This window comes from Arvicola amphibius, chromosome 1 (genome assembly GCF_903992535.2).
Source record: "Arvicola amphibius chromosome 1, mArvAmp1.2, whole genome shotgun sequence".
NCBI lineage: Eukaryota > Metazoa > Chordata > Mammalia > Rodentia > Cricetidae > Arvicola > Arvicola amphibius.
The window spans coordinates 114,173,348-114,198,594 of NC_052047.1; the positions used below are offsets into that span (position 1 = coordinate 114,173,348).

Below are 25,247 nucleotides of genomic sequence, written 5' to 3' on the forward strand. Positions count from 1 at the left end.
ATTCCTTCCCCTCTCCCTTGGAGGTGACCCTCATGGCCACTGTCACCATCTTTCTCCTTTCTCACCTTGACTGCAGAAGAGGGCCCAGAACTTGGCTAACAGGGAATTTCACAAAAAGAACATTAAGGAGAAGGCAGCTCACCTGGCCTCCATGTTTGGACACGGGGATTTCCCACAGGTAAACCAGGGGCTTTCGCAGTGTTTGGGAACCAGGGCTAAATGTCTAGCCAGGTAGCCATGAACCAGCCCTGGAAGCTCACGTCTCTCCTTCCTTTTCTATAGTACAAGAAGCAATTTGCTTTTTACGCCATTGACAAATTTGAGCTTGCATCTAAGAGACGCAGATGCATGGTTTGGAGACAGTAGACACGTTATGACGAGGGGGAATGGAGGCAGGAGAGTAAGCTCAAGTGAAAAGAAACCCCCACCCAGCAAAAACGGGGACTTTAGGACCCTAGTTGGGCTGAGCGTGGTGGCGCAAGCCTTTAATACCAGCATTGAAGAGACAGAGGCAAGCGGATCCTTGTGAGCTTGAGGCCAGTCTGGTCTAATAGTGAGTTCCAGGACAGCCAGAGCTATGCAGTGAGACCCTGAGTCCATACAAAGTAACATTAAATCAAATGAAACAACCCTAGTCAAGAGTATCCAATCTTTTGACTTTGGGCTGTGATGCTGTCATCTACAAAGGTACTGGGTCACATTTATAGTTATCCTGGGGCAAATGTGGACCACAGCTTGGTTACACGTGTGCTTAGATCATTTCTAAATAGATTCTGAGCTTCCTGGGAGGGAAAGGAGGACTGTTGGTCAACTGCAAGACTTAAAGATGAAAGCAAGCCAATTGCTTGTACTGCTAAAGGCTGCCCCCCTCCCTCAGCTTCAGCTGTCTCTCAAAGCAGCAGTGCTAAGCTAATGCAAGAAACTTTGCCTTAGCATGGGAAGTACAGCTTCCTCTGGGCCGCCTACTTACTTAGAAACTGGTAGGAAAAGAGGAGCTGGTGTTCGCAGAGCAGGAACTGAGTAGTAGTGAAGCCAGGGAGGTGGGGGTAGGGGTATTCTCGTGGCATCCTCCTCCTTCAGCAAGCTGTCTCAAAAACACATCATAGCCACCTTCGCTCAGCCCCCTCCCGTGTCTCCAGCTGTCAGTGGAGCCACGCACAGAGGGAAGGTTATTGCCAGGGTTCTAGCAATCTCCAAGAGGCAAGTGTGTGCCTCCAGCTGCTGAAGCCCCAGCTGTGGCAGGCTGCCCCATTGGCTCAGGCTTCTCCCCTCCTAAGCCTGCAGCTGCTCCCTCATACCAGACTCTTCTATAGTGGATTCTCGTGAGCACCACAGTCTGGACAGCTCTAGGCAGGAGCAGAATGGGTCTCCCCAGGGTATTTCATGGAGCTGGAGCTGGAGCTGTAGCAGATACAGTGCAGCTAGGAGCCACATAATCCCACTTGGCTCCAAAGACACACTCCTGTGTCATCCTGAGATGCGGCCCTCAGCGTCTGCTCCTCCATGGGTGTGTTAAAGGCAAGATCGCTCCACATGTCACAGCTATAATCCTGCTTTCTTTCCTGTCTCTGTTCCATGCAGGATAAACTCCTGTCTAAATGTCTGCCTCACGCTCATCCTCCATCTCCTCCCTCTGGCCTTCCATCTCCTGATCCAGCTGTTCCTTCCTCTCCACCAGCTGCCGACTCTGTTTCTCCTGCCAGAAAGGTAGTCATCCCGGAATCACTGCCGCCTCCACCCCCTGCGTGTTCTGAGATGTTCTCAGGCTCCATTTGGCCGGCACAGCCAAACATCTGGAGATGGGCTTGGCTGGGATGAAAGTTTGTTAGATATTGTACAACAGTCCCCAGTCCGGTTTAGGTTTTGTGTTAGTGCATGCATCTAGCAGAACGGCTTGAGCCTGCACTGCCAATGCTCACACAGAAAGTGCTCCATCTGGGACCTGGATGCTGAGCCCTGCCCAAGTACTGAGAAAATAAAGGGGAAGCTTTGGAACCCTTACTACAGTTCAGACAGAAACAGTACCCCGTCGTAAGAGTAATCACGCATTTCATATGCAGAACTGTGAAACTGGGCATGCCTGGCCTAAGTACATGGCAATTTCACACAGTAAACTTAATACAGTACTATTCGTGAATCTTGTGAGCCATAGAACGGGCAAGATTGCAAGAACAGAGAGAAGCCTGCAGAGGGTTCAGAGGCAGCTGTAGGAGACCTGTGTGGACGATTTCAAGTGGCTAATTTCCCGAATGGAGAGCTAAGGTGTGGTGGGAAGTGGTCAACATGTATAAGGCAGGACTGGCGTGACATGAGAAGACAGAATGTCTGGTGTCACCTGGCTCTGAGATGACAGTGTGTAAGGCTGGACAGAGAGTGAGAGCAGCACACAGCACAGTCAGCGTGTTGGGGAAGGTCGTCCTCTCACAGGGCTATAGCGAGCTCCTGAAGGGAACACCCTGTGTTCTCAAAGGGTGGTTTGGGTAGCAGTACAGGAGTTAGCTTGGCGGGAGAGAGGCCGGGAACGAGCTGTGATTTAGTGGATAGTGAGTGTTCTGTGAACAAGAATGAGTTTGGCTCTGTGGTACGTTTCTAGTCTCCAGAATGGGTGTTCCCCAGCCAAAGTCTGCTGAACTTAGTCTGCCGGCCTGGCTCCTGCTGAGGCCAGGGTGCAGGCTGGGTGTCCCATCTGTAGGACTCCTGTTTGGCTCCTGGGTTGTTGAGCTGGTACGCATCCAGCTTCATGCTATCGTCTTAGCAAAAGGTTCCAAGTTGCCCCTTGTTTTGTAACTGGTTCTATTCCCATGGACACTCCTAGCATCTATAGGGGGAAGTGTGTAGAAAGAATCTCTACAGACAGATGAAATCTTATTACCCAGCCCCCTCCTGGGTTCCCCATATGGGCATGAAGCTCCCCCAAAGACCAGGAGGGAGTGACACGAAGAGACAAAAACACTTCTGATTTCCACTGCTACTTATCATGGGCAAGATATCAACACAGCTGCATCCCGGCCAGTGTCAGCCCCTTGGCCAGCTGTCTGTCTGTCTAGTCCTCTGTTCTCTCCCCACCCCCCTATAAAGGGGTCCTGACTCACATCATGGAGAGCCATATGCGTGGAGACAGACATTTTTGTCACCACCATTAGCAAGGTCTCAGGATAGACTTCCCATCAAGGATGGTGTTTCCTGCTGTGGGAAGCATCACTTCCATCCTTGATCTTGGCGGGATGACAGGGATGGTGGAGGTGGTCAAGGCGCTGGACGCAAGTCATGCAGTGACTCTACTGGTTAGCCAGAGCTACCCTGCTTCTCCCTGCCTAGCCTTTCTCCTGCTTCCTAGGGCGTTCAAAGCTGAGCTTGCCAAGACCCGCCCTCTTTTCATCCCTGATTTTCTTCTACCCTCAAGAAGTTCTCTCTGTCCTCTAAGTGATAGCAGGAGGTAGAGCCTGAGATCTGGTGGACCCTTGTCAATAGTAAGCTTATCCCTATCGTGTTATCACAGAGCCCCCCGCCAGGCCTTTCTCATCAGCCTTCAGACAGTTTTTAAAACAAGGTCCCCCACTAAGCTAGTTAGTAAAACTTCATTTATCCAACGAGAATTTATTAAACTCAGTTTGGATACTTTCAGGCTCTTAACAGAGGCACCAATAAATCAGAGATGATAAGTCCCTGCAGTACGTAGGTTTCTGTTACAGTAGAGGAAACACCAGCATGAATGTGACATATAAGTGAGTCATAGATGTCACAAGATGACATGGTAATCACTGTGGAAGAGGTAAGCACTAGCAGGAGCCCAGGGTGCTGGCAGCAAGAGCAATATAAAGAGGGATGAGCGAGAACGGCTGTCCCGTGACCGGGAAACTGAGCATGGGCAGATCAATAAAAAGAGATTTGCCTGGTCTACAAGAGCTGTTCCTGGACAGCTATGGCTGTTACACAGAGAAGCCCTGTCCTGGGGGGAAAAAAAGAAGAAGATGGTGGTTTTCTGGGTTTTTTTTTATTGTTTTTATTGAGCTATATATTTTTCTCTGCTCCTCTCCCTTCCTCTCCCCTCCCCTTCTACCTTCTCCCATGATCCCCATGCTCCCAATTTACTTAGGAGATCTTGTCTTTTTCTACTTCCCACGAAGATTAAATCCATATATATCTCTCTTAGGGTCCTCTTTATTGTCTAGGTTCTCTGGGATTGTGAATTGTAGGCTGGTTTTTTCTTTGATTTATGTCTAAATTATGAGTGAGTATATATTATATTTGTCTTTCTGAGTCTGGGTTACCTCACTCAATATGATGTTTTCTAGATCCATCCATTTGCCAGGAAATTTCAAGATATCATTATATTTTTCCTCTGTGTAGTACTCTATTGTGTAAATAAAAAATGTGTATCACATTTTTCTTATTCATTCTTCATTAAAGGGGCATTTAGGTTGTTTACAGGTTCTGGTTTTAACAAACAATGCTGCTATGAACATAATTGAGCACATGTCCTTGTGGTACGATTGAGCATCCTTTGGGTATATACTCAAAAATGGTATTGCTGGGTCTTGAGGAAGATTGTCTCCTAATTTTCTGAGAAATTGCCACACTGGCATCTAAAGGAGGTGAACCAGCTTGCACTCCCACCAGCAATGCAGGAGTGTTCCCTTTCCCCCACATCCTCTCCAGCATAAGTTGTCTTTGGTGTTTTTGATCTTGGCCATTCTTACAGTTATAAGATGGAATCTCAGAGTTGTTTTGATTAGTATTTCTCTGATGGCTAAGGATGTTGACCATTTCCTTAAGTGTCTTTCAGCCATTTTAGATTCATCTGTTGAGAGTTCTCTGTTTAGGTCTGTACTCCATTTTTTATTGGATTATTTGTTCTTTTGATGACCAATTTCTTGAGTTCTTTGTATATTTTGGAGATCAGCCCTCTGTCCAATGTGGGATTGGTGAAGATCTTTTCCCATTCTATAGACTGCCATTTTGGAAGGTAAAGGTTTAAGGAGAATCTTGGGTCTATAACTCTCAATATGTAGTCCACTGGTCTCTCTTAACCAGATAAATGGGGCCTGGCAGAGTCACCAGCCCACAAGTTGTGACCATGGGAAGCACCATACTTGGGGACAGGCTGAATGGAATTGGCTTGGAGATGGTCCTGCCTCTGGAGCTTTGCCCCTTGTTTCTATGGGCTTGATACCCAGGCCAACCTTGGTCATAAGATGGTTGTATAATTGGTACATTTGAACAGCTTCCAACTTGTTACAGGGCAGTTGTGGCTGGGGATAATCTGGGAGCTCTTAGAAGTCACCATGGCATGGTGGGTACATAACTGTATTTCTCTGGGCTTCAGTTTTCCCGCAGTGCCCACGCTCAAAGACCACTGTCATTCTCACTATGAGTCCATGGCAGGCAGTCGGGGATGGAGTTGTGAGGATCCAGTTGCCAGCCTCTTGGATAGAGGCTCCCCAGCCTTGCACCTACCCAACCTTTCCCTCCCTCCCAACTCCTCATCCTTAAGTCACCACCAGGCCTTGTGCAAAGTCTACATCATCCTAGCCCAGCCTTATGGCCAACGCCATTTTCTCTTCAAATCCTTGTCACTCATTCATGTCTTTCCTCTCTGGAAAGGGGAGGCCACATCCGTTTGGTCCACAGTTTGGCTGCTGACATTTGCCAAGGTTGTTGAGCTCTTACAAGATCAAGATGGTGGTGAATGACTGCACAGCTGGGCCAAGGATTGCTTCACTGTGGCTTAGCCAGCTGACAGCCTGAAGAGCAATGAGTCTCACAAGAAGAGCTTCCTCTGCCCCTCAGGGTGTTTGTGTTCAGACTAGATTTGCAGGATTTACTCTGGGATTTATGTATTAGACAGAGATACCATCAACGGGCATGTTTTGGCTGGGCAACCTGTCTTGTGTTAGCCCTTGTTAGGACAGAGCTCAAGGGCCCCTCCATTCTTGACCTCTTCCCTCTGTCCTGGAGATAGAACTAGGCAACTCTGTAAAAGTCTCTGGTGTGCATCCCAGTCCAGGATGCCAGTGCCAGTGTGTATTAGGGAAATAGGATGTTATTAAGTAGAAGAATCTGAGCTTAGAACCAGACTTGAATTTAAAGTACTGCTCACTCACTGTGTGATGTTGGACAATATAGTGGATCTCTCTGAGCCTTAGTTTCTTAGCCTATAAGCTGGAGCTATATCAGCTACTCCTTGGGGTGGTTAGAACATTGTAGATCCAACATATGCAAAATGCCTGGAATATTGAATAAATGTTCCCTTTTCCCAATAGAAGAAACATCTAGAAAAAAGCTCATTTGCCTAAAACACATATTTCTAAAATACCAATTATTTTAGGGCTTTCCATTTTCTACCATAGCCACTTAAGAACAAATGTCATCATGGCTAATTTAGAGTCCAAAGGGATTCGGGAACCATCTGCAGAGCTATGAGCGCTAAATGCATGTGATCAACTTTGCGTGCCTGTCATTCTGGGTAAAATTAGGCAGATGAAGAATCCCCCAAGGGAGCTCACAGCCCTTAAGGCTTGCCTCATCTCAGTTCTGAGCATGTCATTTCCAGTGTTCTTATAGAAGACAGTATTAGTCCCTTGCTCTCCCCTTGCCTTGGGCAGAGACAAGGAACCAGATCCAAGGCCTGTTCTCTGTGGTTTTCTTATCTAGGGACTCCTCACTGTGGAATGTCCTTGACCCCCCGGACCCAAGAGACCACTCTAGCTCTGCGGTTTGACCCTTCCCCTTCTCACAAACGCTCAGCTCCAAACCTCTGGAAGCTTGAGTCTTGCTCCCAGACGGTCTAGCGTGGGCTTGCTTGATGCTCAGAACATGCTAGCTGGCCACAGATGACTCAACCCTTCAGGGAAGCACTGCCTGGGCATCTGCTGTGTGAGCTGAGTTCTGGGCCCAAGGTGGGGAAGTCCCACTGTTTTGACTCAAAGGGCCTGGCAGCCTGCATCATATCTGTGACAGAGGAAGAGAGATGGCTAAGTCAGGACAACTGACGTCAGGGATGCAGACTCAGGGAGTAGCTGAACCGGCCCAGTCCAGTATGAGAAAGATTCCCACATCAAGAGACCTGGGCTGGAAAGGGTCACATGCCTGTGCCGAGGCCTGTCTCTTGGTAGAAAGCTAGTCACCCCTATAGCCTCTGGCATCAATGCTTGTGACAATATCTGTGTCACCATGTTTGAATCAAGAGTGTCCCAGGGAAGACAAAACTACGCCACTCTTATTTGTGCAAAGGAGAGAGAGAGAGAGAATCTAAAAACCAGAACTCAAAACTAAAAAGCATGACAGTGTTCCAGTCTCGCAGGCTCCTTGCTGAGGAACTCTGGGTGCCCAGCATTTGTGAGACTCCACCTAAGGGTTTTTGCTTTTTATGTTTGTTGTCTGTGTCTGCACGCATGTATGCTGTGTGTGGGTATCTGCAGGAGGAGGAGTTACGACGGTTGGGAGTCCCCTGATATGGGTTCTGGGAACTAAACTCAGGTCCTCTGAAAGAGTAAGATGCATTTATCCTCTGAGTCACCTCTCCAGCCCCTACCCAGGTCTTTAGGGTGCTTCCATAACCCTGAAAGCTTGGGAGTGATCTCCCCATTTCCCAGTTGGGGAAACTAAGGTTCCTAGCAGAGAGGTTAGTCAAATGTCATGTGAGATGATGGGCTGCCCCCAAATAACCAACCGTTCTGTAACTCATTCTAATGAAGTCACTGAAAAATAGTTTGAATTCAAGAGGAACAGCAAATAGTGGAAAACATCCAAATGTAATTCTTGAAAATTATGACTATAAATTATATAGGAACTGCAAGACCAGTTCCAGGGAATCCCAAAATTGCTAATTCTTGGTGTTCTGGGGTTAAGTCATCAGATTGTCCAGTTTCACATTTCAGTAAATGTTTCCCAGGCAGACCACCAGTGTTCCCCTCACCCAGCCCCCAGCCCCACAGCACGTGTGGCTCGCCACTCAATGTATGTGACTCTTCTTGCTGAGAATGTGTAATCGTATGCTGTAGTCACCGCCAGGATGAACTCTCGAAGGCTCTCCACAAACCGTGCCTTTCATCGCTTCTGGGAAGACAGGCCACCTGCTAACTCCCCAGCTGGAGAAAACGTGGTCCTCGCAGAGACCGGGTTATAGTCTCCCTTTCACAGAGCCAAGAGAGTGGTCCTCCTATCGAGAAGTAGAGTGAGTTGGATAGGTGGCTCAGTTAAGAGCACTTATCATTCTTGCAGAGGACCTGGGTCAATTCTCAACACTGTTGGTGGCACACGACATCTGTGACTCCAACTCCCGGAGATCTGATCCCTTCTTCTGGCCTCTGAGCTAAATGTACATACATGCAGGCAAACCCTCATACACATATAATAAATCTAAAATGATTTTTAGAAGGAAGATAGCTCCCAGTCCTCAGACTGATGATCACTTTCATGTTGGTCTTTAGTAGGCTTCACGAGCCCTCTCGTCCCTTGGGGCAAGACTTCCCCCTTTGAGTGCCTTCTGACCTCTGTAAATCCCATTTATGGCTCAGTGATCTGGGATGGTTCCCAGTAGGTGGAAAGAGCATCCAAGAGACCCACTGCCAACTTAGTTAGCTCAAAATTAAAAAAAAAAAAAAAACTGGGTGTGGCCTTTATCTTGGACATTGCTGTCTCCTGACACCCTGCCCAGCTGCCAGGTGACTTGCACAGCTGATTTGAACAACTGAACAGGCTTTGACCATCCCAGTGTGTTTTAGGGATACCACCAGCACCCACACAGTCCTCTGCAAGCTCCAGTGATTTCTCCCTAGGACAGGATTGCTTAGAAGTTCAGTGACACAAAGTGCTTACTAGCTAAGCAGTTAATAAGGTCTCATTAAACATTCCGGTTTCTAGTCTCCGACAGTACAGGCTGAATCTCGGCTCCATCAGAAGGCAGATACTGTCCGTGGGTGTTGTGACACACCTCATATCCTTTCTGAGAGAGTGATTTGGAGCCAGTTCTCATCACAGGCGTCTGGGTGGGTGCTACCCAGGGAGAAAGCTAGCCTCCCTCCCCTCTTTATTTTCAAGTAGACCTTGTATTCTACAGCCTCTATCTGAGGGTCAGGATTGGGGGCCCCACCAGGGGACGGAACACCAGATGGCTGATCGTCCTGAACCAATATAACTGAACCTTCCTAGAAGGAGCCAGATTGTTTGGCTTGTGCAGGCTCCTAGAAGTGGGAAGAGGTTGTATCAAAGCAGAATTCTAATCTTTCCCAGGCTAGACATGAGGGCAGGGACAGGACTCAGGGAGTGGAGTGGGTGGAGGGTCAGTGCTTGGCCTGACAGCTGTTGTTCACAAGCACAAGATGAGGAGGCCCAGCCTACACTAGAGAGATCAGAACCTCTTACCCCAGCAGCCTGCAGCTATGTTCCTTATAGTCCCCAAGAACCCTCCTCACATGGAGTGACTACAAACTGCTCTCAGTAGGACAGCTTCTAGACTCGCCAGAGGTGTGAGGGTCTCTGTGACCGTCTCTCCTGCCTGCTCAGCTTCCTGTCTGTTCACCCCCATGATATCTGCTTTGTCTGGGATCTGAAGAGTTAGCCCCAGATGCTGGGGTGGCTCTGCTCCAGGAGCTGGGGGTACAAGCTTGGTTGCAGTTCCCTAGCTCTCCTGCTTTGTTCTCAAGCCTGGCTGTTAGCACATTAGATATGGCTCCCAAGAGCAGTCTAGATTTGGATGGCAAGCATTGTTTTATCACATAAGACTTGGTGTTTCTTGAGGCAACACATTGTACTAGAATCTTGGCAGCCTCAATGGCTTACTAGTTCTGGCCACTCTTCTCAGCAGTTGAATCTGGAAGGCAGCAGGTCTTGGAGTCTCCCCTCAAGAGTCTGGGGATCACAAACAGTACATCTGGCCTCTTGGGCTATGCATTATTCACCTCCTGACAGAGCAGACAAAGCGTTCTCAGTGTGGTCTTTCAGAGCTGCTGGGGAGGGAGGGGCCTAGTGGAACTTGGCTGGGCCTGGATGTGTGATTATTCCATCCCCTGTTCGAGCTGTTCAGTGATGCTGCTCTGTAGCCATCCCTCAGAGTTGTCTTCTGACTGCTATGCTGAGCAGGTCATGGGGTGGGACTCAGACCTAGCTCCTCTCTAGAAGTTTCCAAGGTATGCCACAAAGCAACAAGCTCTTGAACTTGGTTCACTCATTTAGGAAACTGCAGATCTTTGCATGTCAGAAAACAAACCCTAGACCCGTTATGTACAAACTCCCTCCCCCAACCCCCGGCTATGATTTCATTGTCTATGATTTTATTGTTGGTTTTGGGATGTGTTTTTTATGAGTTGAAAGCAGGATCTCATTCTATAGTTCAGACTGGTCTAGATCACACTCTGTTGCTCAGGCTGGCCTCAGATCCACAGCAATCCTGCATCAGATTCCTGAGTTTGGGGATTCTAGGCCTGTGTCACTGTAACTGGCTCTATCTCTGTGATCTGGCAATGCTACGTAGCTGATAGGAGTAGAAATGTGGGCTTTTTCCTTTTGCTACCACCAGTGTGGGAGTTCCTGCCTTCTGTCCATGTCTATACCTCTGGTGTCTGCTCCAGGTGCTGTGGTTTACCTCTGGAGATGCTGTGGTCCTGCCTTCCTACAGGCTGGAACCCTCTTCCCGTCGCCCGACATTTCTGCTGGGTGCTAACTGCCTTTCTTTTTGTCTGTTTCCTCACCTCTGCTCTCTCTCGGCTAGCTGACAGTAGGGAAAGTGTCCAGCGGAATAGGGGCCGCGGCTGAAGTGCTGGTCAATCTGTACTTGAATGACCACAGACCTAAGACGCAGGCCACCTCTCCAGATCTGGTAAGGAAATGCGCGGTCGAGGAGCCTTCACAGGCAAGAGTATGGGAGGAGCCAAAGGGACCAACAAGGGGGTGCTGAAAGTAGGCCAGAGCCAGCAGAGCCTGGGGAAGCTACATTTCCTCAAAGACTGACTTCGCTCGGATCCTTGTGGTTCGTTTTCCACGCAAGACATGCTCCCTGCTATCTGCGACTTTCAGGTTCTATTCAGTATCAGGCCTTCAGGGCTATTGTACAAGTCCCCATCTTCAGCATTTAGTGTCCAACCTGAGTAGATCTAAGTAAACCTGGGAACTGAGACACGCGTAGCAGGGCGAGAACGTCTTCCCTCTGACTCTCTCTCTCCCTCTCTCGCCCTCCTCGCTCTAAGTGGCATGTTGCCATCAGCAACACTGTGCACTGATTGTTGAGCTGGTTTCCTTTGGGCTCACTGACCTGGAATTGCCCAGCACCAGCCTGCTGCAGCCCTTCCCTTCCCCATTGCTAGTGTGGAGGGAACCATAAGACACAAGCCCCAGCACCAGCTGCTCCAGCCCTTCCCTTCTCCATTGCTAGTGTGGAGGGAACCATAAGACACAAGCTCCCTTTTTCGGCTGTCTCTTGAATAGATCTGAAGTCATACCCAGTGACCTCACTTGACCCCTGTCACTGCACGGGCAAAGACATATAGCACACCTTCTCGTGGTTTCTTTCCCTCTTGCTGCGATGGACTACCCCGACAAACATAACTTCAGGGGAGAGAGTTTATTTAACTCACAGTTCAAGGCACAAGTCCATCACGGCAGGAAGTCAAGCAGGACCTTGAAGCAGGTGGACACATTGCATCCACAATCAACAAGCAGAGAGGGTTAGATGCAAGCTTTCTGCTGTTCTGTCTATGCCATCCAAGCTCCTAACCAGAGAATGGTACCCCTCACAGTGGGCAGGTCTTTCCACCTCGGTTAGCTTATCAAGGTAATCCACCGCAGGCAAACCCAGAGCTCCCAGGTGAGACCCGATTCTGCCAAGCTGACAACTAGCGCTGATAACCACACAGTATCACTGTGGTACCCAGTGATTTTTACCCTCCGGGACGGACCGCAAGAAACAACACAAGATAGACATATGGACGGACCGCAAGAAACAACACAAGATAGACATATTCAAGCAAGATGTCCACTCATTTAGATCAACCTGGCGGAGAGCCCCTGCAGGGGCGGAGGCTGTAGGGAGTGTGTCTCCCTGCCCTTGCTCTTGTCTGCAGTGACATAAGCAGCAGCCAGGAGCCCTGAAGACGCTGTGATTTGATTAAGGATTTCTACAATCCCTAGGCCTGGCCTTTAAAGTCGTATGCAGCCCTAACACATTGCTTTTTTCTCCTGGCCCTAGGAATCCGTGCGAAAGGCCTTTCCCCTGAGCCTGGGCGGCAGTGACACCTGCTACTTCTGTAAGAAGCGCGTGTTTGTGATGGAGCGGCTGAGTGCTGAGGGTCACTTTTTCCACCGCGAATGCTTCCGATGCAGCGTCTGCACCACTACCCTGCGCCTGGCTGCCTATGCCTTTGACTGCGATGAAGGTAACCCTAGGGACCGGGATGCCACTGGCCTCTGGCCTCTGGCCTCTGTCTCAGATGTGACTTTGCTCTGGGAGGCTGTAGGACTTACCAACAAGAGTATGGTGTCATCGGGAACGCTGCTTAGGGAAACTGGAAGACCCTACTATCCAGAACAGAAGCCACCTTCACCTGCAGTGCCCAAGGCACAGGGACACCAACTGTCTGCTGAGGGCCCTTACTGTCCCACTCAGCTCCACCGCTATCCATGGTGCCTGTGAGGCCAAGATAACCAAACCTAATGAACTGTGTGACATGCTCAGAATTATACCCGGCACGTAATAAGAGCTTAATGGATGATGGCATGCTAATAAAGCATCTGGAGCCGGGGAGGTTACTCAGGAAGCTAAGTGCTTACCTAGCATCCACGAGGACTTGAGTCCAGTTCCTGAACCCATGTTTTTTTTAAAACTTATTTATTTATTAGGTATACAGGGTTCTTGCTGCATGTATGCCTTTAGGCCAGAAGAGGGCACCAGATCTCAGTACAGATGGTTGTGAGTCACCATGTGGTTGCTGGGAATTGAACTCAGGACCTCTAGAAGAGCAGCCAGTGCTCTTAACCTCTGAGCCATCTCGCCAGCCCCCATGTTTTGTTTTGTTTAAATGGGACCGGATGTGGCGGTGCATACCACAATCTCAGCCCTGGAGAGGCAAAGTCAGGTTAGTCTCTGGAGTTTGAGGCCAGCCTGGTCTACATAGTTTCAGGCCAGCCTGAGATATATAGTGAGGTTCCATCTCAAAATTAAATAGAAAAGAAAGAGAGAAGCAGCGTGTGCTTGGGCATGTTCATAACCCCGGCACTGGAGAGGCAACACAGGAGGATCCTCAGGGCTTTCTGGCTGGCCAGCCTAGGCTGGTTGGTACATTCCAGATCAGTGAGAGGCCCCTTCTCAAAACAAAAGCAGAAAGCCAAGGTAATGGTGCCTGAAGAGCTAACTGAGGCTGTGCTCTGACCCACACATACATACACATACCAGTATAAACACACACAAAGTATGAACTATAAAACTGACCTCAAAATTTGCACCTCTTTGGGTAAGTGGCCTACCAGAGCTCATCAGCAAAGAATTATGTTCACTATCCAAAGAGATCCCTTTCAATTCGTCAGTCTTTGATATTATACTGTCATACAGACTGTGGGGGCAGTGTGACATAGTGCTTATGACTGTGCGCCTTAAAGTTCTCCTACCCAGAGTGGGTCCGGGCAGTAGTACCTGCTCCCTGCATAACCCTGGAGCTGCTACTTGGATTCTTGCTCAGTTTCATCATCTGCAAAGGAGGATAATGGTTGGACCTGCTTGGATGCTGCCCACCAATGATCCCAGCACTCTAGGGGAAGAGACAGTAAGATTCTGAGTTCCAGACCAGCCTGGGCTGTGCACAGAGACTCAGCCTCAGATGAACAAAACGAAGAAGTAATAGCTCTGAGTTCATGAGGATGTGGGATGATGAGTTGATGAGTTACGTCATATGAAATGGTTTCCCCATTATCATCATCACTGCCATCACCACCATTTTTGTTACTGTCACGGAAGTAGGCAGCAGTGCCTATCCTAGAAGGTACCCAGTGGTCCTGGGCAGCCACTGTTTTACCCAGCACGTACCCTGCCTGAGTCTTTTCTCTCATCACTGACCAGCTGTACTGACCCTCAAGATCCCAGAAACGACTGGGGAGCTGATACCTCTCCCTGCCTTGTGAAGAAATCTAACTTCTGTTTGGGTGGGAGTCACCTACGGGTTTTAGCTCTACTCAGGGAGTCCCCCATTGCTAGCACCTTCTCTGAGGGAGGCAGCAGCATGTAGCTACCTAGTTTTGGTGCCATGTTAGGGCGAGCGTACCAGCTCCTGCTTGTGTCTGAGCTGGGCTGATTTCCATGACTTGTGTTCTGACTGGCCAGGGATGAGCCATTATTCCTGTGATTCTGTCTACAGAGAAAAGCTGTATGTACTTGTATCTCTTCTCACAGGCAAATTTTACTGCAAGCCCCATTTCATTCATTGTAAAACCAACAGCAAACAACGGAAGAGACGGGCGGAGCTGAAGCAGCCAAGAGAGGTACGTGGGTCTCAGCAGTGCTGGGAGAGCAGGGACCATCCCTCCCCCTTGAGGAGGTCTCTAAAGGCAACCTCAAAGTTAGCGGGACTTCTCTAGCCCTGAAGGGAGAGAGACTGCCCCTAAACACTTACGAATCCCCTTCTAGAATGTCTGTTTGCCTTAGTCTGTTCAGCAGTCTCTGGATTGGCTCTGTTTCAGATGCCAGCTCCCTGACAGGTAGCCTAGCTTCCTCTGAAAAATTAAAAAATGCTTGCACATGTGTCGAGACTGAGCTGTATGCTGAACTGTGCAAAAGCCATGTGGTCCCGCTGTGCCCAGCAGGAAGGCCAGGTTTCCAGGTCCCTTCCTAGGTATGGTTTGTGGTAGTGCCCCCCTCTGGCAGCTCTTGGGATGGCTCACCATGATTCACATGAGCTTTCCTAATGATGCCATCACAGGCTTGCTGGGGGGGGGGGGGGGGGGAAATGCGAGAGTAGATAGAAGACACTAGCATCACCCACCACTTACTGTGACAAGCTGTTACTTGCTCCAGTTGACATTGTGGCAGTTGTTTAAGACAACTGACATTTGGAAAAGCTGCATTGTGCTCCATCACCTCTCCTCCCAGACGGGCCCTCTCTGAGTAGACCCCACCTCTATAGCTTGTTTGGCTTTTTCTTTGCTGACAGCATATATATTGGAAAATCTTTTTAAAATTTTTTCTCATTTTATTCTCTGTGTATGGGTGGTTTTTTCTACATATATGTCTGTGTACCACATTCGTGCCCTGTGCCCATGGAGGCCAGAAGAGGGTGTCAGATCCCCCAGAGACTGGAGTTACAGATGGTTGTGAACCACCATGTGGGTGTTGGGAATCAAACCCATGTCTTCTAGAAGAGCAGCCAATGCTGCTAATGTGGAGTCATCTCTCCAGCTCCTACAGAATCTCAGCACTTGGGTGACTGAAGCAGGAAGGGCTGGAATTTGAGTTCAGCCCAGTCTACATTTGAAGTTCAAGGCCTGTCTGAGCAACTTAGTCACACTATAACTCAACAAAAGTGGGGAGGGAGGGGAGAAAGTGGGGAAGGGAACGTGGGAGGCTGACAATTCAGGAGTAAAACTTTTTTGGGGTTTTGGTTTTGGATTGAGATAGGGTGGCCTCAAAGTCACAGAAATCCCCCTGCCTCTGCCTCCTGAATGCTGTGATTAAAGGTGTGCACCACCACACCTTGCTCAGGAGTATAATTTCTAATACTATTAAAAGATTATATTTTATGCATGGTCAATAATCTGCTTCAGTAGTTCGATCCTGTTGGGCCTTTATGCTATTTAACAATTTTATCTTGTACAGATTTTTACAGTGAATATATTTGTATACAAATCTTAATCCCTATTTCTAATTATTCATGTACTATATAACAATACAAGTAGGTATGCAGGATCAAAGGGCATGCCTATTTGGAAAGCTAGTGCATAGTATGGTAAATGTGCCCCCTTTAAAACAAGTTGCGGCCGCATTCAGTACCAATGTGGGAGCCACCCCAGTTAGTTCCCCTGGCTCAGCCTGCTGTGACGGAGGCAGCCTCTGAGACTCTCGGACTAAGTGCTCTTGCTTTGCTGTCTTTCTCAGGAGGAAGGGACATGGCAGGAGCAGGAAGCCCCTCGGAGGGACACTCCCACGGAGAGCTCTTGCGCAGTGGCGGCCATCAGCACGCCAGAAGGCAGCCCTCCAGGTATCTCCACCTCCTTCTTTAAGAAGGCACTGAGCTGGCCTTTCAGGCTGACAAGAGGCCTTCTCGACCTGCCCTGGAGCCTGCTTAGGTGGATGCAGGGACTCCTGAGTGCTGCTGGCCACCATGTCAGGGACAATTCTCACAACTACTGTTTCACGTTTGAGCTCCTGAGCCTGGGGCCGCTGCTCCTCTGGGCCTTCTCCGAGGTCCTGGCCGCCATGTACAGGGAGTCTGAGGGATCCCTCGAGAGTATCCGCAGCTGGTTGCTCAGGTTCATCCCGGTGAAGATGCAGTGAGGTGCACACTGCCCCACAGTGCCCTAACATTTCCAAGTGGAGACTGCAATATTTGTAGTTTGCTCTGGCTCTGGCCAGCGTCCATAACCAATTAGCTCTAAGCCAAAGAGTCCCACATCGGCCACCTCCGCCTGGCTTTGACAAGGTTGCACATCTATTCATGGTGTTAGGATCAGGGACAACATGAAGGATTTTTTTTTTAAGAAAACAACTTTGTATTGTTTTGTCTTTTCATACCAAAGCGAGCCATTTTTCCAGGTTTACATTTCAATTTTTAACTTTTCATAAGCCAAAAAGAAAGCATTATTTTTCTACAAGTATCAATACTTCTAACTGTTTAATTTTTATCACCAGTTTTACAAGACTCTCGAACTTGGTACTGAGTTGAGATTTGTTGCTTCCAGCAACGTTAATGAGCTGAGACCTTAGAGCCACAAAAGAGAGCCATCCCTAGACCAGTGCCTTTTGATTTTTGCATACAGATGCCACCTGTTCACAGTGGATGCTGCATTTGTTTGTTTTCAAAAATGCATATATGTAAAATCAGTAAGGTTAAGAGAAATAAGTAGGAGGCGTAGAGCAAACCAAAATTAACCAAAGCACACAGCACTGTGTCAATGCTATCTGTCCTCAGAGTCGGGGAGAGGTATTTTACTTCTATCTTTTGAAGTCAAACAGCAGCTTAAAGGCTTCCCCTTATGCCCACCAAGTCACAGCCAAGAGCATAGAACCACAGGGCTACTGCGCTGCAAACTTACATGTTCCTCCCCACTAATGGGTACTGCAGCGAAGCCCACTGGCACTTGGCCCCGAATAGCTCACAGGCTGATGTGATGCTGAGGACAGATGTTTTCTGATGGCGTCATTTTCACCTCTATCAAGTCCTCGGCCCAGGCTTCAGGCCGAGCCAAAGCCACTCAGGTCCATTATGATCAGGCTGCCCCTCCCCACCCGGTGTCCTTAGAACTGAGGGTACTTGCTGGCCCTGATCAGCGAGCCTTGCTGGTTGTATCCTGACTGCTCAGGCACATGGCTGCCTTGCGTATTTCACCCACACAGTCAGAGATCCTTCTCCTAGTGCCCCAGAAAAGAGTGTCCGGTCTTTGGGTGGCTTTGAACCCATAAATGTTTCTGCACTGGGTGTCTGGAAAAGCCTAAAGCTGTCCCCACCCAACTCTGTGACGCTCAGCTTCTGTAGCAGATTGAGCAACTGGAGGGTCGATAGGGGCCTTCTAGGTTCTCAGGGTCTCCACATTCACGGGGTGCAACTATGGACTAGAAACTCAGGGTCTCTACCGTCACTGGGGTCAGCTGTGGAGAGCTGTGACCACTAGCACTCCCTCCAAGTTTAAGAAGGACTTGTTAAAGACAAAGCGTCTTGAAAGCTTTGACATCAGTTTCTGTAAGGTGGAGAAAGAGGGGTGCATTTCTGGAGACTCTATCCTGAAGTCCTGGGAAAGACAGGGCATGGCTGTGATCAAGTCTGTGGGAACCAGCACCTCTGACCTTGTTGGAACTATTGCCAGTGTGATGACGTTACATTGTATTTGCCCTGCTTCTAGCTGGGGTTTTAATGGTCAATCATGATGGGAGAAACCCTTGGGTCCTATTCTGTTTCATTATGCCACATGAACTCTTGAGGTCATATTATAGTGATTTTCTCCAGCTCAGGGTGGGCTGAGATGCTCTGTGGAATGCTCTGGGAAGCCAGAGTGAACTCTCTAAAAAAATGTCATTTATAGCCATAAGGAGGCTGGTTTGAATTACTCTGGTAGACAGGGTGTGTCTGTCAACCAGACATCTGCATGTGTTGAGACCTTGAACCTTCCTGGTGGGCAGCAGCAGGGGCGGGTCCTGGGAGACAGATACTCCAGAAATTCTGAATTTGTCTCGAGGTTGAGTTTGAAGCCCCAGAGTCCAATGGAGACAGGGGGCCTGGGAGGCGGGGGCGAAGGTCCTGGGAACATTTGGGGACAGGAGTGGGGATCTGTGAATATGCAGACACTGTGTATCCACTATTGGAAATGGATGGCTGGCCGCCACCAGGAAGGTCTGTCTCATCTCATCTGGGGGGTGGGGGTGGGGACAGTGGTTGCCCTGTTTCCACCTCCAGTGCCTTTTCCTCTTGTGATCTGGGATTGTCTTACTCCCTCGCTAAGTCCTCCTTTCTGTCTTTCTCTTTCCAACCTCACACTGCGGCCGCCAGTGCGTTTCAGCCTTCCAGTCCTACACCCACTTCTTGGCTGACACTCCTGCTCTAAGGTGACTCATTTTCTTGGCAATTTTCCGGAAGAGGTACTAACCCCTACCCCCGCTATTCCTCCGCCCGTCCTCTGCGCCCTCTGCGTCGGGTGGTACTGGTAGCACTAACTGTGTCTTGCATACTAACGGACTCCCTGTGGCAATGAGTGGTTTAACAGCATGGGGTGGGGGCCAGCTTGGAAGCTGTTTCTGCCTCCCCTTCTTCAGAGCCCAGCCAGCAGCCTGGGTCCACACAAGTGCATGCCACCCTGCGCCTCCCTACTCCCGCCACCGCCCTGGACTGGCCTCTATGCATGCGCTTTCTCCATTGCACCTTCAAAGCCTCTTATCTTCTTGGGAGGGTTCGCCATGATTGTGAGACAATACTGTATAAGGAAGGCTCTGTGGCTTAGAAAACATTTCTGCTTAGTGACCTTCTAAAAAGAACAGGTGTAGGGATACCTTCTTCCGTCACTTCTAATACAAAGATTCCCAAAACCTTCGATTGGAACCATAAGTAACTCAGTGTGGCAAGGTTTTAAAAGTATACTGGCTCCCAGACTCTGTGTGGCCAGCTTGCCCCACGCTCTGTGCTATGCATATAATGATGTTAGCAACCCCTTCCTCTGTTTCGGCAGTTAGTCCTAGGGCCTTGTATGCCTTTCATCTGCCCCTGGGCTCCTAAGTCCCACTGGTCATAAGCCTTAATCAGAACAGTCACAGTCACAGGAGAAGGGCTGGCTTTCAGAAGGAGCTCAGGCCAGCCACTCTCAATGCTCCTCTCGACCTATCTAAAGTCCCTCTGTTCATTTACCTGGAGCAGCGGGATGGTCATGTGCTACTACAAAAAACACACGGAGAGCAGAGAGCGGGTGTGAGTCCAGCCCCACATCCTCAGGCCTGAGTCAGAGTGCATCCCGCCTGTAGCTAGAGCTACCCTGCCCTTCAGCTTCTGTCGGCCTGCATGCTGCACTTGCTTGCTGCATTGGCGCAGTGCCCAGCCAGTACAAAGCCCTCTCCTCTCCTCTCTTCTTCTCTTCCAGCATTCCCCTCTCTAAAATGTCAACCAAAGAGAGCCCCCCTTGCTCTCGGCCTCCCTAGCTAGCCTCCTCCCCCTCTCATAGCAAGGCATGTCTGTGACCCTAGAGAATTCATTTACAGTGCCATGTGGAACCCTGTATTTTACACAGCAAAATGATGTTTAGGTTTATTTATGATATTTTATGCTGTAAATGAAAATAAATATGGTTCTTTATAAAGCTCATCGTTTCCTCTCTTCTTTGCCATGGAAGCTTCTAAACCTCCAACACAGGCACCGGTTTAGGGGAGCCGTTTCTCCTAAACTGCTGGCGGGGCTTGCACTTGTGGTGACCCGGGACTCTGTGGGGCTGTGCCAGGGCAATCTGAAATATTACCCAAGGTAATATTTGGAAAAATGTCATAATACTCTGGTGCCAGGCTTTGGGGTCCTCTTTCCTTAAATTGTGTGGTACTTTGGTGTTCTAGATGCTGGGCAGAGGAGGACAGGGCCAGGGTAACCTCAACTCTTAGGAACAGGTTGTGTTGGCATCTGTCTGAACTGAACCAGTTTCCCTGGCACCTGCGGGTCATGGCTGTGTAGGAGGGCTTTACCAAAAGCCCCAACTATTTTGGTTCTCATAGAGAAAAAAAAATTAGTTTTTTCATGGTTGCACTGATCTACCCAAGTGATGGGCGAAAGGTAAGGAGGACAGAGTGGGCATCGGTCTCTGGAAGGCAGTGAACAGCAGGTATGCACTTGGGTTGCCCCGCACTGTGAGGTTCTGCCCACCGGCCACTCTGAGCACAGTGCCCAGCAGCTCTGCCCAGCTTCACTCTGTAGAGGAAGACTTGGAGTCTCCGTTGGCTATGCCTGGGACGGTGCCAGATCTCCCGAGGAGAAACTTCTACCATTGCCAGACTGTATGTGGTTGGCTTTCTGATACTGGCATAAAAGTCCTCTGGACTATGAGGGCCTTGACATCTCCCAAGAGAGCAGTTCTGGAGTTGCACTTTCCGACTCAGTTGCTGGTGTTTGTATCTGCTTCAGAGCCACCTCGGGTGTGACTCAGGGCCCCTGTTCTCTCTTCTGATCAAGGGAGGCTATAAGGGACTAGAGATCAGATGGAAGGATGGGCAAATAATGTATATTTGTATGTAACAGTTATTATTGCCTAGGGCATTATTCTAAATCCAAGAAACATAGCAGCAGGCTCCAAAAAGACCTGACATTTAAGAAGTGTGTGCCTTAGATTGTTGTTCGGATTCTGATCGTCTTGTCTATTCTCTGCTCATTCATCTCTTTACCTCACTTTACTAAGCACCTACTATGTGCTAAGGAGCACAGCTAATCTTTCCAGTCTCACTAGGTCTTGAAGGCTCTTGGTAAGTCTCTGGTAGAGTCCTCCAGTAACTAAGCTTAATTAACTGTTTGGGTTTGACTTTCTCATACCCGCTTGGAGATGTCTTGGTTGATTTGGTTTGACTATTATTATACCCTACATTATTAGATTTGGTAGAATATTCTCTAATTCCAAAAGACTTAACATTTTGTGGTAGGGAGAGCAAATCCAAAAAGATCAAAAGACTTATGTATAGGTAGGCAGCCCTCTACCATTGAGCTACCACCACCCCCAAGACTTAACATTTTTAAGCAGTCTAATAGAATTCAATATTAAGTAGAGGAGCTGGAGAGATGGACTCAGTGACTAAGAACACTGGCTGCTCTTCCAAAGGTCCTGAGTTCAGTTCCCAACTACCAATATGGTAACTCATACCATAATAATGGCATCTTGATGCCCTATTCTGGCCTGCAGGCATTACATGCAGATAAAGCACTCAAATGCATAAAAAAATAAAACTTAAAAAAACATATTAAGTAGAAGCTCCAAACACCAGTCAGGCAAGGTGGCTATTAGGCCTGCAATGCCTACACTAGGGAGTGGAGACAGGAGGCTCATAGTTCGAGATCACCCTTGGCTAATAGCAAGCTCAAGAAAAAACCTTGGCTACGTAAGAGCCTGTCTCAAGAAAATAGACCCCAAAAGAAGTTCCTAATGGGGAAAATTTGTGATGTGTATGTTTTAAATACACTTAAATATTTGTTAGATCATGAAGGGATGAGTCTAAGTTTTAGAACTGCTAACAAAAACAAATTCATGTGAGGAAAACATGAAACAAATTTGACCTTTTACATTTTAAATATGTTTAAATTATGCGTATGTATATGTGTGTGTATGTGTGTGTGTGTCAGAGTGTGGGTTTGTACACGTAAGTGTGGTGCCCTTGGGCATCAGAGAGGGTATTGGATCCCCTGGAGTTGGAACTAAAGGTGGTTGTGAGATGTCATATGTGTGAACTGGGAGCCAGACTCAGGTCCTCTGGAAGAGAAATGGTGCTGCTAACCACTGAGCCATCTCTAAAGTCCCAGCTATCTACATTTTAAAACAAGCATGAAAACTGGGCATGGTGGCACATGCCTTTATTCCCAGCACTCAGGCAGAAGAGGCAGGCAGATGTCTATGAGTCTAGGCCAGTCTAGTCAGGCCTACTTAATGAGTTCCAGGGATGTGGTAGAGACCCTGTTTCAAAAACACCACCAAAAAATAAGAATAAATAAACAGTTCATGTAATTGTAAAAATTGAATCATAACTTACAGTCAGATCAGAGAAAAAATCTGAATTAATATAGTAAACGGAAGTTCATTGCTGGTGCTATTCAAAAGAGTTCCCTTAGAGCAGGTGCTCCCGGCCCCTCCCACGGTGACAACTGACGAAGTTAGTCTTTGCTGAGCAGTGACCCAGGACAGTGAGTAAAGGCTGAGAAACAAATAGTCCCCACTCATACAGATTCAAGAAGTGAACACGGAAAAAAAAAAAAAAAGGGAAAGCAATTGGGGAAATGTCCTTCTTGGCTTTCAAAGGAGGTAAATGAAATCGTGTTTATTCCCGCCCTCCTTGGCAAAGGAGACGGGGAAGTAATGATGGTAAGGACTTAGGTGTGTTTAGGATCAACAGCAGGGACAGTCTCTTTTCTGAAAGGCAATATAGTAACGGAGATAAAGTCTCAAAAAAAGCCCTGACCTTTGGCCCAATAAGACAAAATCTCCACGTACCTCGAGCAGTAAGAGTGAGTGTAGCCTCCAGAGTAGGTGGGCTGTTCTTTTTATGATTTAACACTGCACCACCACCACCCCAAAAAATCTTTAAGTCAAAATCTGCCTCCTTTACTTCCCTGGGTCAGCTGCTCTCTGCCCAGTACTGTCTCTGGGCCCAGCTCTCCAAATACAGCCCCTCATTAGTCTTGTCCCCTTGTAGCACCATGAAGTCCGTGCAGACATAGAAGATGCTAGGAAAGGTCATTCATTGCTGCTAGGCGGGCAAGTTACAGTGGTATCCTCCACTGTGAGGGAGCAAAGAGCACTGGGGCCCAAACTAGGTGTTCAGGCCCTGTGTCGTAAGGGCCTGGACTTGGCTGAAATCCCAGCTTTGACCCCTGAAACCCCTTCTGTGTACTGAGAGCTAACGGAGCCTCTGGCTTTGAGTTTTTGGAAGGTGGAACCAACAAGTCAGCCTAGGCCAGTGTCTGGGCCTCTGTTCTCAGGGCGTTCTGATGAGCTCTGGCTGGCACCTCTCTGAAGAGATTGCTTCCAGAAAGGCTTCCTTCTGAGGCTCTGAGTCCCCTACAGGGTAGGTGGACACTGGACAGAGGCCCCAGGGCATGCGGGAGGCACCACCTTTACTCTCTCATGCTCTCATCCCCAGCCTCCTGAAGGCAGCAACCAGCAACTTCCCCTCAGACTCAGGTCTCAGTTCCAGAGGCCCACTCCTGCCTTCTCTCCAAAGGCTTTGTGTGGGGAGCGCCAGAGCCTTGGCTAAGAGGCTAAGCCCTGGCCTTGTTACTGCCGCTCCACTACCCCACCCCCACATCTACCTGGACAGCCATTAGGCAACTCCAGCTTCCACCCATCTCCAGCACTAATGTTTTTCACAAAAAGGTCTCCACTGTTAACTCTCCCCCTTAGAGCAAAGAGCAGTTCCTCCTTGTTCATCTCAAAAGCCTTAGAGCCGTGCTTGAGTCTGCTTTATCCTGGACCCATAGGTTGCACGTCGAGAATCCACCCTGAGGACTGGAATGGTATATTTAGGCTGGGAACTTCTTGCTGGTGCCCAGCCACAGTTCATGACAAAGCCCTAAAGGAGCAGAATTCAGATATTGCGCATCCTGCCTTTCCTACACAGTGCCTCCACTTTGTTCCCTCCTTGCCTTCCAAGGACACAGTGCCTCCACTTTGTTCCCTCCTTGCCTTCCAAGGACTGTCATCCTCACATTCATCTTGTGACAAAGCAGATTTGAGTGCCCCCTCCCCCAACCCCAAGGGGGCACGCCTGAACTGACAGCCTCTTGCTATGGTAACTTTGACACCAAGGTTCTGTTTAGTAATGTGTCCCAAGTCCACTAGGCTACATACATCCTCTCTCCTCTCCTCACTGTCTCTAACACAGGGATCCCGGTGACACTTGAGACAAGAAGCGGAGTAGGGAATATTCCACTCTTACAATCTGGCCTCTGGGAGGGCCAGAGGCACTGACTGCTATCTTCGATCCACTGAGCCATGTGTGGCTATAGCAAAAGACCCACCTGGATAGAGCGACCAACCTGTCAACTGTGTGGGAGCCCAGAAGGGCTGTCAGGTCTGTCTCATCAACCTACATCAGGCCTAGCAGATGTAGACCCCTCTGGACCTATGGCAAAGCCAAACCACACCCTCTGTCCCAAAGCATGCTATGGAGGAGACTTGTTGTACCTAGCACTAGGCCCGAGAAGGAGGGTAATATCATAACACAGGCTCCAAGGCTGCCTCCCTTTCCTCCCTTCCTAGATTGCTGCAGAGAGATGGCAAACTACCCTCCAGAATTTCAGTGTCCCTCCCCTTTCCCGTCCTTGTTACCCAGAGTTATTAGGGACGGAACCCCGGAGTACTAACGAAGCAGGCTTAGCCAGTTGTCCTCAATAGGCCAATTAAACAGACGAGTAACAGAGAAATGAGACTACATTAGGAAGAAAAAACAGACATGTAGTGAACCACAACCAGGACCCATCTCACCCCTCCACCCTCCTCACTTCTCTACCCCCCCCACCTCCATCCCCACCCTGCTCCATGCTCGGGGAGCTGATATCTGTTCTCAGGATCCATGTGGGGGCTGGCATTCCTAGCTCAAGATTAGGGTCAGATGAAGCTGACCCTTCATGGGGAATGCGAATGGTAAACTCCACTGAGGCCCACAGGATCGGCTGGGCCTGCTTCCCTTCCTCTCTAGGCAGAGGTGTGGCTTCCATCTGGGAGGGGATAGAGCTTTCTTTCATTCATGTGCATTTAGCTGAAAGTGTCTGTTTGCTTAGGCTTTAGCTGAGGCCAGGCAGAGCCCTCTAAGTAACACTCTCTACCCTGGTTTCATTCAGCAAGAGGTAGAGCTGCTGTGTGTTCACACCCCTACACACACACACACACAC

The 25,247-nt window shown here is 48.8% G+C and overlaps 1 protein-coding gene across 1 annotated transcript in view; it reads left to right on the forward strand.

The window, feature by feature from the left end:
• Window positions 1-25,247, forward strand: part of Mical2 (microtubule associated monooxygenase, calponin and LIM domain containing 2) — a 151,937-nt gene that overhangs the window by 69,286 nt on the left and 57,404 nt on the right. Inside the window, exons 18-28 of the mRNA XM_042056049.1 lie at window positions 77-178; window positions 1,582-1,816; window positions 2,594-2,783; window positions 5,242-5,293; window positions 6,834-6,978; window positions 7,422-7,492; window positions 10,712-10,819; window positions 12,185-12,371; window positions 14,378-14,466; window positions 16,076-16,178; window positions 22,792-22,796. Of these exons, the coding sequence (XP_041911983.1) occupies window positions 77-178; window positions 1,582-1,816; window positions 2,594-2,783; window positions 5,242-5,293; window positions 6,834-6,978; window positions 7,422-7,492; window positions 10,712-10,819; window positions 12,185-12,371; window positions 14,378-14,466; window positions 16,076-16,178; window positions 22,792-22,796 (1,287 nt within the window). The remainder of the gene's footprint in view (window positions 1-76; window positions 179-1,581; window positions 1,817-2,593; window positions 2,784-5,241; window positions 5,294-6,833; window positions 6,979-7,421; window positions 7,493-10,711; window positions 10,820-12,184; window positions 12,372-14,377; window positions 14,467-16,075; window positions 16,179-22,791; window positions 22,797-25,247) is intronic.